The following is a 13519-nucleotide window of genomic DNA, read 5'->3' as shown; positions in this document are numbered from 1 at the left end:
TTAGAAATAAAACAAAAAAAAAGCCTTGGGTTGCCAAAGTTTATTCTGCCATCTGAGTAGATTTTTACAAAAATTTCTTTTGCCTTAATTAAGTTATATGACCTAATGTTACATATCAAATATAAATATATAAAATATAATCTATCAATAGCTCTAAAAACCATAAAATCCTGTATAGACAGAAAATAATATATTAAAATTATTAATAGTTATTTTGATATCAACTTTCACTTACATACATTATTTTTTGGTTTTAGTTACATGTGCAATTATTTTTATTCTTGAACTTTTATTTTAACTTCTGGGGTACATGTGCACGATGTGCAAGTTTGTTACATAGGTAAATGTGTGCCATGGTGGTTTGCTGCACATATCAACTCATTATCTAGGTATTAACCCCAGCATCCATCAGCTATTCTTTCTGATGGTCTCCCCCCACCACCCCCCATGACAGGCCGAAGTGTGTGTTGTTCCCCGACCATGTGTCCATGTATTCCTATCGTTCAGCTGCCCCTTGTAAGTGAAAACATGCAGTGTTTGGTTTTCTGTTCCTGAGTTAGTTTGCTGAGGATAATGGCTTCCAGCTCCATCCATGTCCCTGCAAAGGATATGATCTTGTTCTTTTTATGGCTACATAGTATTCTATCATGTATATGTACCACATTTTCTATATCCAGTCTATCATTGATGGGCATTTGGGTTGATTCCCTGTCTTTGCTATTGTGAACCGTGCTGCAATGAACATACACGTGCATGTATTTTTATAATAGAATGATTTACATTCCTTTGGGTACATACCCAGTAATGGGATTGCTGGGTCAAATGGTATTTCTGCCTCTAGATCTTTGAGGAATCACCACACTGTCATCCACAATGAAGGAACTAATTTTACACTCCAGTAACAGTGTAAAAGTGTTCCTTTTTCTCCACAGCCTCACCAGCAATGGTTGTTTCTTGACTTTTCAATGATCACCATTCTGACTGGTGTGAGATGGTATCTCATTGTGGTTTTGACTTGCATTTCTCTAATGATCAGTGATGTTGAGCTTTTTTAAAAATTATTATACTTTAAGTTCTAAGTTACATGTACAGAATGTGCAGTTTTGTTACATAGGTATACACGTGCCCTGCTGGTTTGCTGCACCCATCAACCTATCACCTATATTAGGTATTTCTCCTAATGTCATCCCTCCCCTAGCCTCCCACCCCCTGACAGGCCCCAGTGTGTGATGTTCCCCTCCCTGTGTGCATGTGTTTTCATTGTTCAACTCAGACTGATGAGTGAGAATATGCAGTGTTTAGTTTTCTGATCTTGTGATAGTTTGCTGAGAATGACAGTTTCCAGCTTCATCCATGTCCATGCAAAGGACATGAACTCATCATTTTTTATGGCTGCATAGTATTCCATGGCGTATATGCACCACATTTTCTTAATTCAGTCTATCATTGATGGGCATTTGGCTTGGTTCCAAATCTTTGCTATTGTGAATAGTGCTGCATTAACATATGTGTGAATCTGTCTTTACAGCAGAATGATTTATAACCCTTTGGGTATATGCCTAGTAATGGGATTGCTGGGTCAAATGGTATTTCCAATTCTAGATCTTTGAGGAATCACCACACTGTCTTCCACAATGGTTGAACTAATTTAGACTCCCACCAACAGTGTAAAAGCATTCCTACTTTTCCACAACCTCTCCAGCATCTGTCATGTCCTGACTTTTTAATAATCGCCATTCTAACTGGCATGAGATAGTATCTCATTGTAATTTTGATTTGCATTTCTCTAATGACCAGGGATGAACAGCATTTTTTCATATGTCTGTTGGCTGCATAAATGTCTTCTTTTGAGAAGTGTCTGTTCATATCCTTTGCCCATTTTTTGATGGGGTTGTTTGTTTTTTTCTTGTAAGTTTGTTTACATTTTTTGTAGATTCTAGATATTAGCCCTTTGTCAGATGGATAGGTTGCAAAAATTTTCTCCTATTCTGTAGGTTGCCTGTTCACTCTGATGATAGTTTCTTTTGCTGTGCAGAAACTCTTTAGTTTAATTAGATCCCACTTGTCAATTATGGCTTTTGTTGCCATTGCTTTTGGTGTTTTAGACATGAAGTCTTTGCCCATTCCTACGTCCTGAATGGTATTGTCAAGGATTTCTTCTAAGATTTTTATGGTCCTAGGTCTTATTTAAGTCTTTGATCCATCTTGAGTTGATTTTTGTAAAAGGCATAAGGAAGGGGTCCAGTTTCAGTTTTCTGCATATGGCTAGCCAGTTTTCCCAACACCATTTATTAAATAGGGAATCTTTTCCCCATTGCTTGTGTGTGTCAGGTTTGTCAAAGATCAGATGGTTGTAGCTGCATGGTGTTATTTCTGAGGCCTACATTATGTTCCATCGGTCTATATATCTGTTTTGGTATCAGTACCATGCTGTTTTGGTTACTGTAGCCTTGTAGTATAGTTAGAAGTCAGGTAGCATAATGCCTCCAGCTTTGTTCTTCATGCCCAAGATTGTCTTGGCTATGTGGGCTCTTTTTTGGTTCCATATGAAGTTTAAAGTAGTTTTTTCCAATTCTGTGAAGAAAGTCAATGGTAGCTTGATGGGGATAGCATTGAATCTATAAATTACTTTGAGCAGTATGGCCATTTTCATGATACTGATTCTTCCTATCCATGAGCATGGAATGTTTTTCATTTGTTTGTGTCTTCTCTTATTTCCTTGAGTGGTGGTTTGTAGTTCTCCTTGAAGAGGTCCTTCATATCCCTTGTAAGTTGTATTCCTGGTATTTTATTCTCTTAGTAGCAACTGTGAATGGGAGTTGACACACAATTTGGCTCTCTGTCTGTTATTGGTGTATAAGAATGCATGTAATTTTTGCACACTGATTTTGTATCCTGAGACTTTGCTGAAGTTGCTTATCAGCATAAGGAGGTTTTGGGCTAAGACAATAATGTCATCTGTAAACAGAGACAATTTGACTTCCTCTCTTCCTATCTGAATACCCTTTATTGCTTTCTCTTGCCTTATTGCCCTGGCCAGAACGTCCAATACTATGTTGAACAGGAGTGGTGAGAGAGGGCATCCTTGTCTTGTGCCAGTTTTCAAAGGGAATGCTTTAAGTTTTTGCCCATTCAGTATGATATTGGCTGTGGGTTTGTCATAAACAGCTCTTATCATTTTGAGATATGTTCCATCAATACCTAGTTTATTGGGAGTTTTTAGCATGAAGGGGTGCTGAATTTTATTGAAGGCCTTTTCTGCATCTATTGAGGTAAGCATGCGTTTTTGTCATTAGTTTTGTTTATGTAATGAATTATGTTTATTGATTTGTGTATGTTGAAACAGCCTTGCATTCCAGCGATGAAGCCACTTGATTGTGGTGGATAAGATTTTTGATGTGCTGCTGGATTCGGTTTGCCAGTATTTTATTGCAGATTTTCGCATAGATGTTCATCAGGGATATTGGCCTGAAATTTTCTTTTTTTGTTGTGTCTCTTCCAGGTTTTGATATCAGGATGATGCTGGCCTCATAAAATGAGTTAGGAAGGATTCCCTCTTTTTCTATTGTTTGGAACAGTTTCAGAAGGAATGGCAACAGCTCCTCTTTGTACCTCTGGTAGAATTTGGCTGTGAATCTGTCTGGTCCTGGACTTTTTTTGGTTGGTAGGCTATTAATTATTGCCTCAATTTCAGAACCTGTTATTGGTCTGTTCAGGGGTTCTACTTTTTCCTGGCTTAGACTTGGGAGGTTGTATGTGTCCAGGAATTTATCCATTTCTTCTAGATTTTCTAGTTTATTTGCATAGAGGTGTTTAAAATATTCTCTGATGGTAGTTTGTGTTTCTACTGGATCAGTGGTGATATCCTCTATATCATTTTTTATTGCATCTATTTGATTCTTCTCTCTTTTCTTCTTTATTAGTCTGGCTAGCAGTCTATCTATTTTGTTGATTTTTTCAAAAAACAGCTCCTGGATTCATTGATTTTTTGAAGGGTTTTTTTGTCTCTATCTCCTTCAGTTCTACTCTGATCTTAGTTATTTCATGTCTTCTGCTAGCTTTTGAATTTGTTTGCTGTTGCTTCTCTAGTTCTTTTAATTTTGATGTTAGGGTGTCAATTTTAGATCTTTCCTGCTTTCTCTTGTGGGCATTTAGTGCTATAATTTTCCATCTAAACACTACTTTAAATGTGTCCCAGAGATTCTGGTACGATGTATCTTCGTTCTCATTGATTTCAAAGAACATCTTTATTTCTGCCTTCATTTTATTATTTATCCAGTAGTCATTCAGGAGCAGGTTGTTCAGTTTCCATGTATTTTCTGCAGTTTTGAGTGAGTTTATTAATCCTGAGTTCTAATTTGATTGCACTGTGGTCTGAGAGACTGTTTGTTATAATTTCCATTCTTTTCCACTTGGTCAGGAGGGTTTTACTTCCAATTATGTGGTCAATTTTAGAATAAGTGTAATGAGGTGCTGAGAAGAATGTATATTCTGTTGATTTGAGGTGGAGAGTTCTGTGGAGGTCTATTAGGTCTTCTTGGTTCAGAGCTGAGTTCAAGTCCTGAATATCCTTGTTATTTTTCTATCTTGTTGATCTGTCTAATATTGACAGTGGGGTGTTAAATTCTTCCACTATTATTGTGTGGGAGTCTAAGTCACTTTGTAGGCCCCTAAGCATGTGCTTTATGAATCTGGGTGCTCTTGTATTGGGTGCATATATATTTAGGATAGTTAGTACTTCTTGCTGCATTGTTCCCTTTACCATTATTAATGCCCTTCTTTGTCTCTTTTGATCTTTGTTGGTTTAAAGTCTGTTTTATCAGAGATTCGGATTACAACTCCTGCTTTTTTTGCTTTCCATTTGCTTGGTAAATATTTCTCCATCCCTTTACTTTGAGACTATGTGTGTCTTTGCAAGTGAGATGGGTCTCCTGAATACAGCACACTGATGGGTCTTGACTCTTTATCCAATTTGCCAGTCTGTGTCTTTTAACTGGGACATTTAGCTTATTTACATTTAAGGTTAATACTGTTATTTGCGTATTTGATCCTGTCATTATGATGTTAGCTGGTTGTTTTGCCCATGCAGTTCCTTCATAGTGTCGATGTTCTTTACAATTTGGCATGTTTTTGCAGTGGCTGGTACCGGTTGTTCCTTTTCATGTTTAGTGCTTCTTTCAGGAGCTCTTGTAAGGCAGGTCTGGTGGTGACAAAATCCCTCAGCATTTGCTTGTCTGTAAAGGATTTTATTTCTCCTTCATTTATGAAGCTTAGTTTGTCTGGATATGAAATTCTGGGTTGAAAATTCTTTTCTTTAAGAATGTTGAATATTGGCCCCCACTCTCTTCTGGCTTGTAAGGTTTCTGCAAAGATATCTGCTGTTAGTCTGATGGGCTTCCCTTTGTGGGTAACCTAACCTTTCTCTCTGGCTGCCCTTAACATTTTTTTGTTCATTTCAACCCTGGTGAATCTAATGATTATGTGTCTTGGGGTTGCTCTTCTCGAGGAGTATCTTTGTGGTGTTCTCTGTATTTCCTGAATTTGAATGTTGGTCTGTCTTGCTAGTTTGGGGACGTTCTCCTGGATAACATCCTGAAGAGTGTTTTCCAACTTGGTCCCATTCTCCGTCACTTTCAGGTACACCAATCAAACGCAGATTTGTCTTTTCACATAATCCCATATTTCTTGGAGGCTTTGTTCATTTCTTTTTATTCTTTTTTTCTCTAATCTGGTCTTCTCTTTGTATTTCATTAAGTTGATCTTCAGTCACTGACATCCTTTCTTCCACTTGATCGATTTGAGTACTGATACTTGTGTATACTTCACAAAGTTCTTGTGCTGTGTTTTTCAGCTCCATCAGGTCATTCATGTTCTTCTCTGCATTGGTTATTCTAGTTAGCAATTCAACTTGAGCTTTTTTTCATGTGTTTGTTGGGTGCATGAATGTCTTCTTTCGCGAAGGGTCTGTCCATGTCCTTTGCCCACTTTTTAATGAGGTTGTTTTTTCTTGTAAATTTAAGTCCCTTATAGATTCCAGATATTAAACCTTTGTGAGATGGATAGATTGCAAAAATTTTCTCTCATTCTGTAGGTTGTCTGTTCACTCTGATGATAGTTCACTTTGCTGTACAGAAGCTCTTTAGTTTAATAGATCCAATCTGGCAATTTTTGTTTTCGTTGCAATTGCTTTTCACGTTTTGTTCATGAAATTGTTGCCCATGCCTATGTCCTGAATGGTATTGACTAGATTTTCTACTAGGGTTTTTATAGTTTTGGGTTTTACATTTAAGTCTTTAATTCATCTTGAGTTAATTTTTGTATACGGTGTAAGGAAGGGGTCTCGTTTCAATTTTCTCCATGTGGCTACCAGTTCTCCCAGCTATATATGCAATTATTAAGGTATACAACTAGTATTTATTCTAGTACCACTTTATTTTATTTCAGTCTCCTTGCAACATATTTTTCCCTGAAAAGGATTAGATCAGATAAATTGAACAAAACATTTTAGGGTGTCAAGTATAAGCTTTTTAAAAAGTTGATGCCTATAAACAAGAACTTTTTCAAAATGTGAGTGTACTATGTGCGTGCATGTATATATACATAAATATACATGGGTGTATGTATGTGCATGTATGTGTGTACAGGTTGAATATTTCTTACAGAAATGCTTGTGACAAGCAGTGTTTTGGATTTAAATTTTTTTTGGATTTTGAAATATCTGTAGATACGTATTTGTGGAGCATCCCTAATTCAAAAATCCAATAAACATAAACCAGTGGTTGAAAATGCTACGATGACCATTTCATCTGAGCTTCATGTCTGTGCTCAACAAGTTTTGGAGTTTGGAGTAATTTGGGTTTCAGATTTTTGGATTAGGGATACCACATCTGTGTAGACACTCACATACACACACACAATCTCTCCAGCTAAGAAAAATGAGTGAAGCACAAAATCCCAGGATTTTTTCCATAAATTTTCAACACCAGCCATTTCAAATATTACTATCACTTCCTATGGAATTGTTACGAATCATGTGCCATATGACTTTTTTGTGGCTATTGCTGTTGGGGCAATAAAGTATAGAGGGAACAGAACGGAGGTTAAAAACAAACAAACAAACAGGGTTTGCATCCTCGATTTCCATTCCAAATTAGGAGAAACAACTTAATCTCATGGAACCTTGGCTTGCCCATCTGGAAAAGAGCAACAAATTTACCCACTTGCTGTGAAGATTAAAGATAATGTATAAGGAACCAGTCTGCTACTTGTTCCTTATACATACTTGCTGTGAAGATTAAAGATAATGTATAAGGAACCCGTCTGCTACCTGGCACATAGTGGTATATTCTCCATAAGTGTCTGTTACCCATGCTGCATGTTAGTTCCTTATAATCATGGTCCTAAGGATTTACAATATACTAAAATACTTCCTAAATAATTAAGTAAGTATTAATTATGCAGCAAGATCTTTAAGGTTCATATCCTTCCAACAAGTAATTCTATTTCTAGGAAACTAGCCAGAGGAAAAGATTAGAGATATCATCAAATACTTATGTATAAAGATATTCTTCAAAGTTTTAATTTTAATATCAAAACACTGAAAACAACCTAAGTATCCAAATACCAAATACCATACTAAATCTATACAATTGCTGTTAAATATTAAAGAATCTATTAAAATATTAATGAGGACTTGGCAGCCAGAATGCTCACAAAAATTATATTTAAACAACAGCCTATAGACCTACATCTCAACCATTACATTCATGTGTAGCACTGTACACATATGCACATACAAATGCAGAAAAAAATGATTTGGAGGAAATCCATCAAAACATTAACAATGACTATCTTCAGGTGATGGGAATTCAGTAATTTTTTACTTCATTTTTAATGCTTTTTTATTTCCAATTTTCTACTATATACATGAATTACTTGGATACTTAGGAGACATAAAATTTTAAAATCCATTCACTTCTGTATAGTATTTAGTATATTCTAGTTTTTTAAGGGTGATCTTTTTAACCATACTCCATCTTACTTCCAAAAAGATTTGAGATACCTAACAAAAATATATATACCAGACTAAAATGAATAAAATAAAGAAATTGAGACAAAAATAAGAAAAGAACTTGCAAACTCTTTCTCTCTATATATGTATATATGCAAACATGTATATACATACATATGTCAAAGAACTGTTTCAGATACAAAGAACTGAAGGAAATTTCTCCAGCCTTCTCAGGAAGGGTATACTGGAGGTATGGCAGACGTTGTTTTAATTTGTACAACAGGAGTGCTATTGGCTGGGCACAGGGGCTCATGCCTGTAATCCCAGCACTTTGGGAGGCTGAGGTGGGTGGATCATCTGAGGTCAGGAGTTTGAGACCAGCCTGACCAATATGGTGAAACCCTGTCTCTACTGAAAATACAAAAATTAGCTGGGCATGGTGGCATGTGCCTGTAGTCCCAGCTACTTGGGAGGCTGAGGTTGCAGTAACCTGAGATCATGCCACTGCACTCCAGCTTGGACAACAGAACTAGACCCTGTCTCAAAAAAAAAAAAAAAGTGCTATTTCAGTAAATTAAGTGAATCACAGTTTGTGATTAGAAAGAGAGGAGGCAGACTAAAAGTCAATTAACCAAGATCTATAACAGTATGACTGAGCCTGAGCATGATCAGCAACTCAAAGAACACCTCCTAAAAATGCACAAAGAAAAAGACAAATAGAGATTTAGACAGATGTTCCCTTATATTTTGTCACCTTTATTCAAGTGCCTTCAAAGAAAAAAAAATGGAAATACTAAAAGTATACTTTAATTTCTATACATAAAGTACATCAAGAAAATAAACATTGCTCTCCTATTAACAAAATGTGTTGAATATAGTTTATTCAACATAGCACTTACCTTCACTGACAGCATGAGGTTTAACAATGCAACAGGTACAATTGGTAAATTTAGCAGTGTTTGCCGGCCCACAACCTCCACTTGAAGGAAAAAACAACTCCATTTCCTAAAGACAGAGAGAAATGATTTTGACAAATGTGATCTCTTATGTTGAACTTACAAGATATTTCTGTGGGGGAGGAGAATCATGCAATTACTTTTAGAGTTTCATTGTATAAAATTTTTGTTTCAGATTTTCTAAAAATGAGTTTTACAAAGACACACTGATTAAATTAACCCTGTTTCAAGACTTAGAACCAGAAGAGCATATAAAGAAGTATCAATCGAAGCAATGAGAATACGTGTCATTTTGTTCCAGGAATATAGTGGACAAAGATTTAATAAATTTTGAATATTGGAAATACCAATATAAAGTTCTTATTCTCCCCAAAGCATTAGTTAATTAGACACAAATTTAATTTTAAATTTTTCATTAAAATATGTAAAATAAAATTTAAAACTAGGAAATTTTATAGGAACAGAGATTAATATCAGGAATCTGAGAACTACAGCTACTTAAAACTAACTATAGGCCTAGTATAAAATAAAATCAAATGAACCATGTTTTATAAACAGATTCAGGCTGTGTTATTCACTTTGCATGTGGTTCACTAAATGACAACACAATTTGAACTAGCCACAAAGATGGTCACACTAATCAGTTCTTTTAATTACTTAGATGCTTTCCTGTCTCTAAGCTTTCACTGCTATTATTTCTACCATTCCCTATAAAACCCTCTGACTCAAGCTCCAAAGAATCTTACCAATGTGTAAAGAGCCACCTCAAATACCACTTACCACTAGGAGGCATTTCCTGATGCTTCCTTCCAGCAACCTTTGCTCCCCCAAAGTTATGGTTATTTGGGTACTTACCTTCCATCAAATCATAAATTTGAAAAAAAGGGAACTAAGTTGTATAGCTCTGTAGGACCCATAGCACCTAAAACAATGTCTGGCTCAATGCAAATAGCCCTTGGTATACACAAGGGATTGGTACTGAAATCCCTGTGTGTACTCAAATCCATGCATGCTCAAGTCCTGCAGTCAGCCCTGTGGAACCTGCTTATAGGAAAAGTCAGATCTCTGTAGATGTGAGTTTCACATCCTGCAAATACTGTATTTTCAATCCTTCTGTTGAAAAAAAATCCACATATAAGTAGACTTGTGCAGTTCAAACCTGTGTTGTTTATGGGTCAACTGTATTTATTTTTCATTAAATTTAAAATGAAAAGATTACAGAATGTGTTAATATGCCACATTGATGAGGATTTTTTTAAACACAAGGACGATGAGGAATTATTCAAATAGTAGTGTATACACTTGAGCATTTCCAGCGGTAAGACACTAGAATAAAAAGTGTTCTATTCCTAAGATATCAAGTGCCTTTCTATCATATTGCTGCCATTATTTATTATTCTTTTTAGTCAATAACAACAGCAACTACCCCTTTTAGTCCTATACCAGATGCTTTGATTGCATGGTCCGAGAGAACCTTTATGGTACAGATGAAAATTCAAATACCTACAGGGACCTGGCAGATGATCAATGAAGCAATGAAGTAGAAGTGGTGTGACAAGAGAATATGATAGAGTAGCAAACTAGAAAGGGCATGCCCTTTCGAGAGTTCCCATTGGTCTGTTCCCTTCACAACAAAATTCAAAAGAAATGTCTTTCTTTTCCATTTCCATTTTTATTTCTCTCCTACAGTCTCTTTTAAACCCATAACCAATTAGGTTTTCATTCCACCAAAGCTGCTCATTAAAATCCCTTACTACCTCCATGTTGCTAAGTCCACTGGCTAATTACTCTCAGCCCTCACCTTACCTGACCAAACAGTATTTGACACAGTTTGTCACATCCTACACTCTGGAATGCTTTCATTACTTGCCTTTCTTCCTACCTCACTGGCTACTCCCTCTCAGTCTCCTTCGATGGTTTTCTCCTATCTAGCTGACCTCTATGTGTTGGAGAGCGCCAGGGCTCAGTCCATCTTCATTACTTGTTCACTAGCAGTTTCTCAATGAATATTTGGGAATGACTGAAATTCAGCAGCTAATAAATTCTGCATGTGCTAAACAAAATAAATATATCCACAGTGTACAAATGAGAAAAATGAGACTCAGAAAGCTTAAGTAACAAGCCCGTACAAGTTAGCAAGTGGCAAAGCCAGGATTCAAATCCAAGTGACTGTAGCTCCAAAAACCATGTACTTTTTCTATTATCTGTCTTTCCAAAGTAAAAAGCAGTGCTAAATTGTTCTATCTCTAGTATAACAAATTATTTAACAATTAATTGACCAATTATTTTTGTCTCAACTTTCCTTTGATTTCTTTTCTCGCTCAATTTTTAAAAATAAAAATGCCAGCTTTCCAAGTACCCAGATTTTCAAGTACCATATTTACCTATGCTGAATAAATATTTATTTATAAAGCATAAAGATTTTACATAAATATATCTTCTTAGTGAAACGTGAATATGAGCGCTTTTACTAGGTCATTGTTATGGCAATTAATTCAAAGTCTTTATAAAACAAAGTCACAAAAATAATATCCATGCTCCTTTGGGATTTGAGGGGCTAAAATATTCTGTATAAAGATCCTGTTCTTCCAAAGATTCCTGCTATTACTCTTGGCCTTTTACATTTTCCTAAATTCTCTAGTAGGAAAGAATAAATATTTACAGCTTTACAAAAAATTAAAAATTCAGACTGAATTTGAAAGCTTTAGGTATAAAATTTTTTAATTTTTCAAACAAATTATAAAATATATAGTTGTACTGCTTCATAAATTTTCACCATGATAGGATTTCCTGGTAATTTCACTAAAGCATTTGTAATTCATCTATACTAATAATTTTATGATGATAATAAAAGTATGGCTAAATGGTGGCCAGTTAAAAGTTTCTCCAAAACTTTTTACTTGTAATAGTAATTTAAAATGAATATCATTTCTGTAAATGTCCCAAATTAAAACAGTATAGATCAGTGGAACAGAACAGAGGCCTCAGAAGTAACGGCACACGTCTCCAACCATCTGATCTTTGACAAACCTGACAAAAACAAGCAATGGTGAAAGGATTCCCTATTGAATAAATGGTATTGGGAAAACTGGCTAGCCATATGCAGAAAACATTAACTGGACCCCTTCCTTTCATCTTATACAAAAATTAACTAAAGATGGATAAAGACGTAAACGTAAGACCTAAAACCATAAAAACTCTAGAAGAAAACCTCAGCAATACCATTCAGGATATAGGCATAGTCAAAGACTTCATGACTAAAAGACCAAAAGCAATGGCAACAAAAGCCAAAATTGACAAATGTGACCTAATTAAACTAAAAAGCTTCTGCATAGCAAAAGAGAAATTATCATCAGAGTGAACAGGCAACCTATAGAACGGGAGAAAATTTTTGTAATCTATTCATCTGACAAAGGGCCACTATCCAGAATCTACAGGGAACTTAAACACATTTACAAGAAAAAAACAAACAGCCCCATCAAAAAGTGGGCAAAGTATATGAACAGACACTTCTCAAAAGAAGACATTCATGCAGCCAACATAAGAAAAAAAGCTCATCCCTGGTCATTAGAGAAATGCAAATCAAAACTACAGTGAGATACCATCTCATGCCAGTTAGAATGATGATCATTAAAAAATCAGGAAACAACAGATGCTGGAGAGGATGTGGAGAAATAGAAACGTTTTTACACTGTTGGTGAGAGTGTAAATTAGTTCAACCTTTGTGGAAGACAGTGTGGTAATTCCTCAAGGATCTAGAACCAGAAATACCATTTGACCCAGCAATCCCATTTCTGGATATACACCCAAAGGATTATAAACCATTCTATTGTAAAGACACATGCACACATATGTTTATTGCAGCACTATTCACAATAGCAAAGACTTGGAACCAACCCAAATGCCCATCAGTGATAGACTAGATAAAGAAAATGTGGCACATACACAGCATAGAATATTATGCAGCCATAAAAATGGATGAGTTCATGTCCTTTGCATGGACACGGATGAAGTTGGAAACCATCATTCTCAGCAAACTAACACAGGAAGAGAAAACCAAACCCTGTATGTTCTCACTCATAAGTGGGAGTTGAACAATGAGAACACAAGGAGGGGAATATCACACACTGTGGCATGTTGGGGGGTGGCGGGCTAGGGGAGGGATAGCATTGGGAGAAATACCTAATGTAGATGATGGGTTGATGGATGCAGCAAACCACCATGGCACGTGTATACCTACATAATAAACCTGCACATTATGCACATGTATCCCAGAACTTAAAGTATAATAATAATAATAATAATAATAACAAAAAGAAATAGACACAGCCACTTCAACCTTTGGCAACCACAACTCTGATCAATCAGCAGACATCAACATCAAAGTAAGATCAGCAAAAAGATTATGACTCGCTGAAGGCTCAGATGATTGTTAGCATGCATTTTTTAGCAATGAAGTATTTTTAATTGATATATTCATAGTTTTTTTAGACATAATGCTATTGCATTTAGTAGCCTACAGTATAAACATGACTTTTATATACCAGGAAAC

General features: G+C 35.8%; 1 protein-coding gene across 4 annotated transcripts in view; it reads right to left on the bottom strand.

Annotated features, from left to right (window-relative positions):
* Positions 1-13519, bottom strand: part of NME7 (NME/NM23 family member 7) — a 229431-nt gene that overhangs the window by 140726 nt on the left and 75186 nt on the right. For all 4 annotated transcript variants that reach the window (XM_030824010.1, XM_004089818.3, XM_030824009.1 and 1 more), the window contains exon 7: positions 8911-9016. In XM_030824010.1, the coding sequence (XP_030679870.1) occupies positions 8911-9016 (106 nt within the window). The remainder of the gene's footprint in view (positions 1-8910; positions 9017-13519) is intronic.

This window comes from Nomascus leucogenys, chromosome 12 (assembly GCF_006542625.1).
Source record: "Nomascus leucogenys isolate Asia chromosome 12, Asia_NLE_v1, whole genome shotgun sequence".
Taxonomy (NCBI): domain Eukaryota; kingdom Metazoa; phylum Chordata; class Mammalia; order Primates; family Hylobatidae; genus Nomascus; species Nomascus leucogenys.
This window is presented reverse-complemented; position numbering and strand designations above follow the sequence as displayed.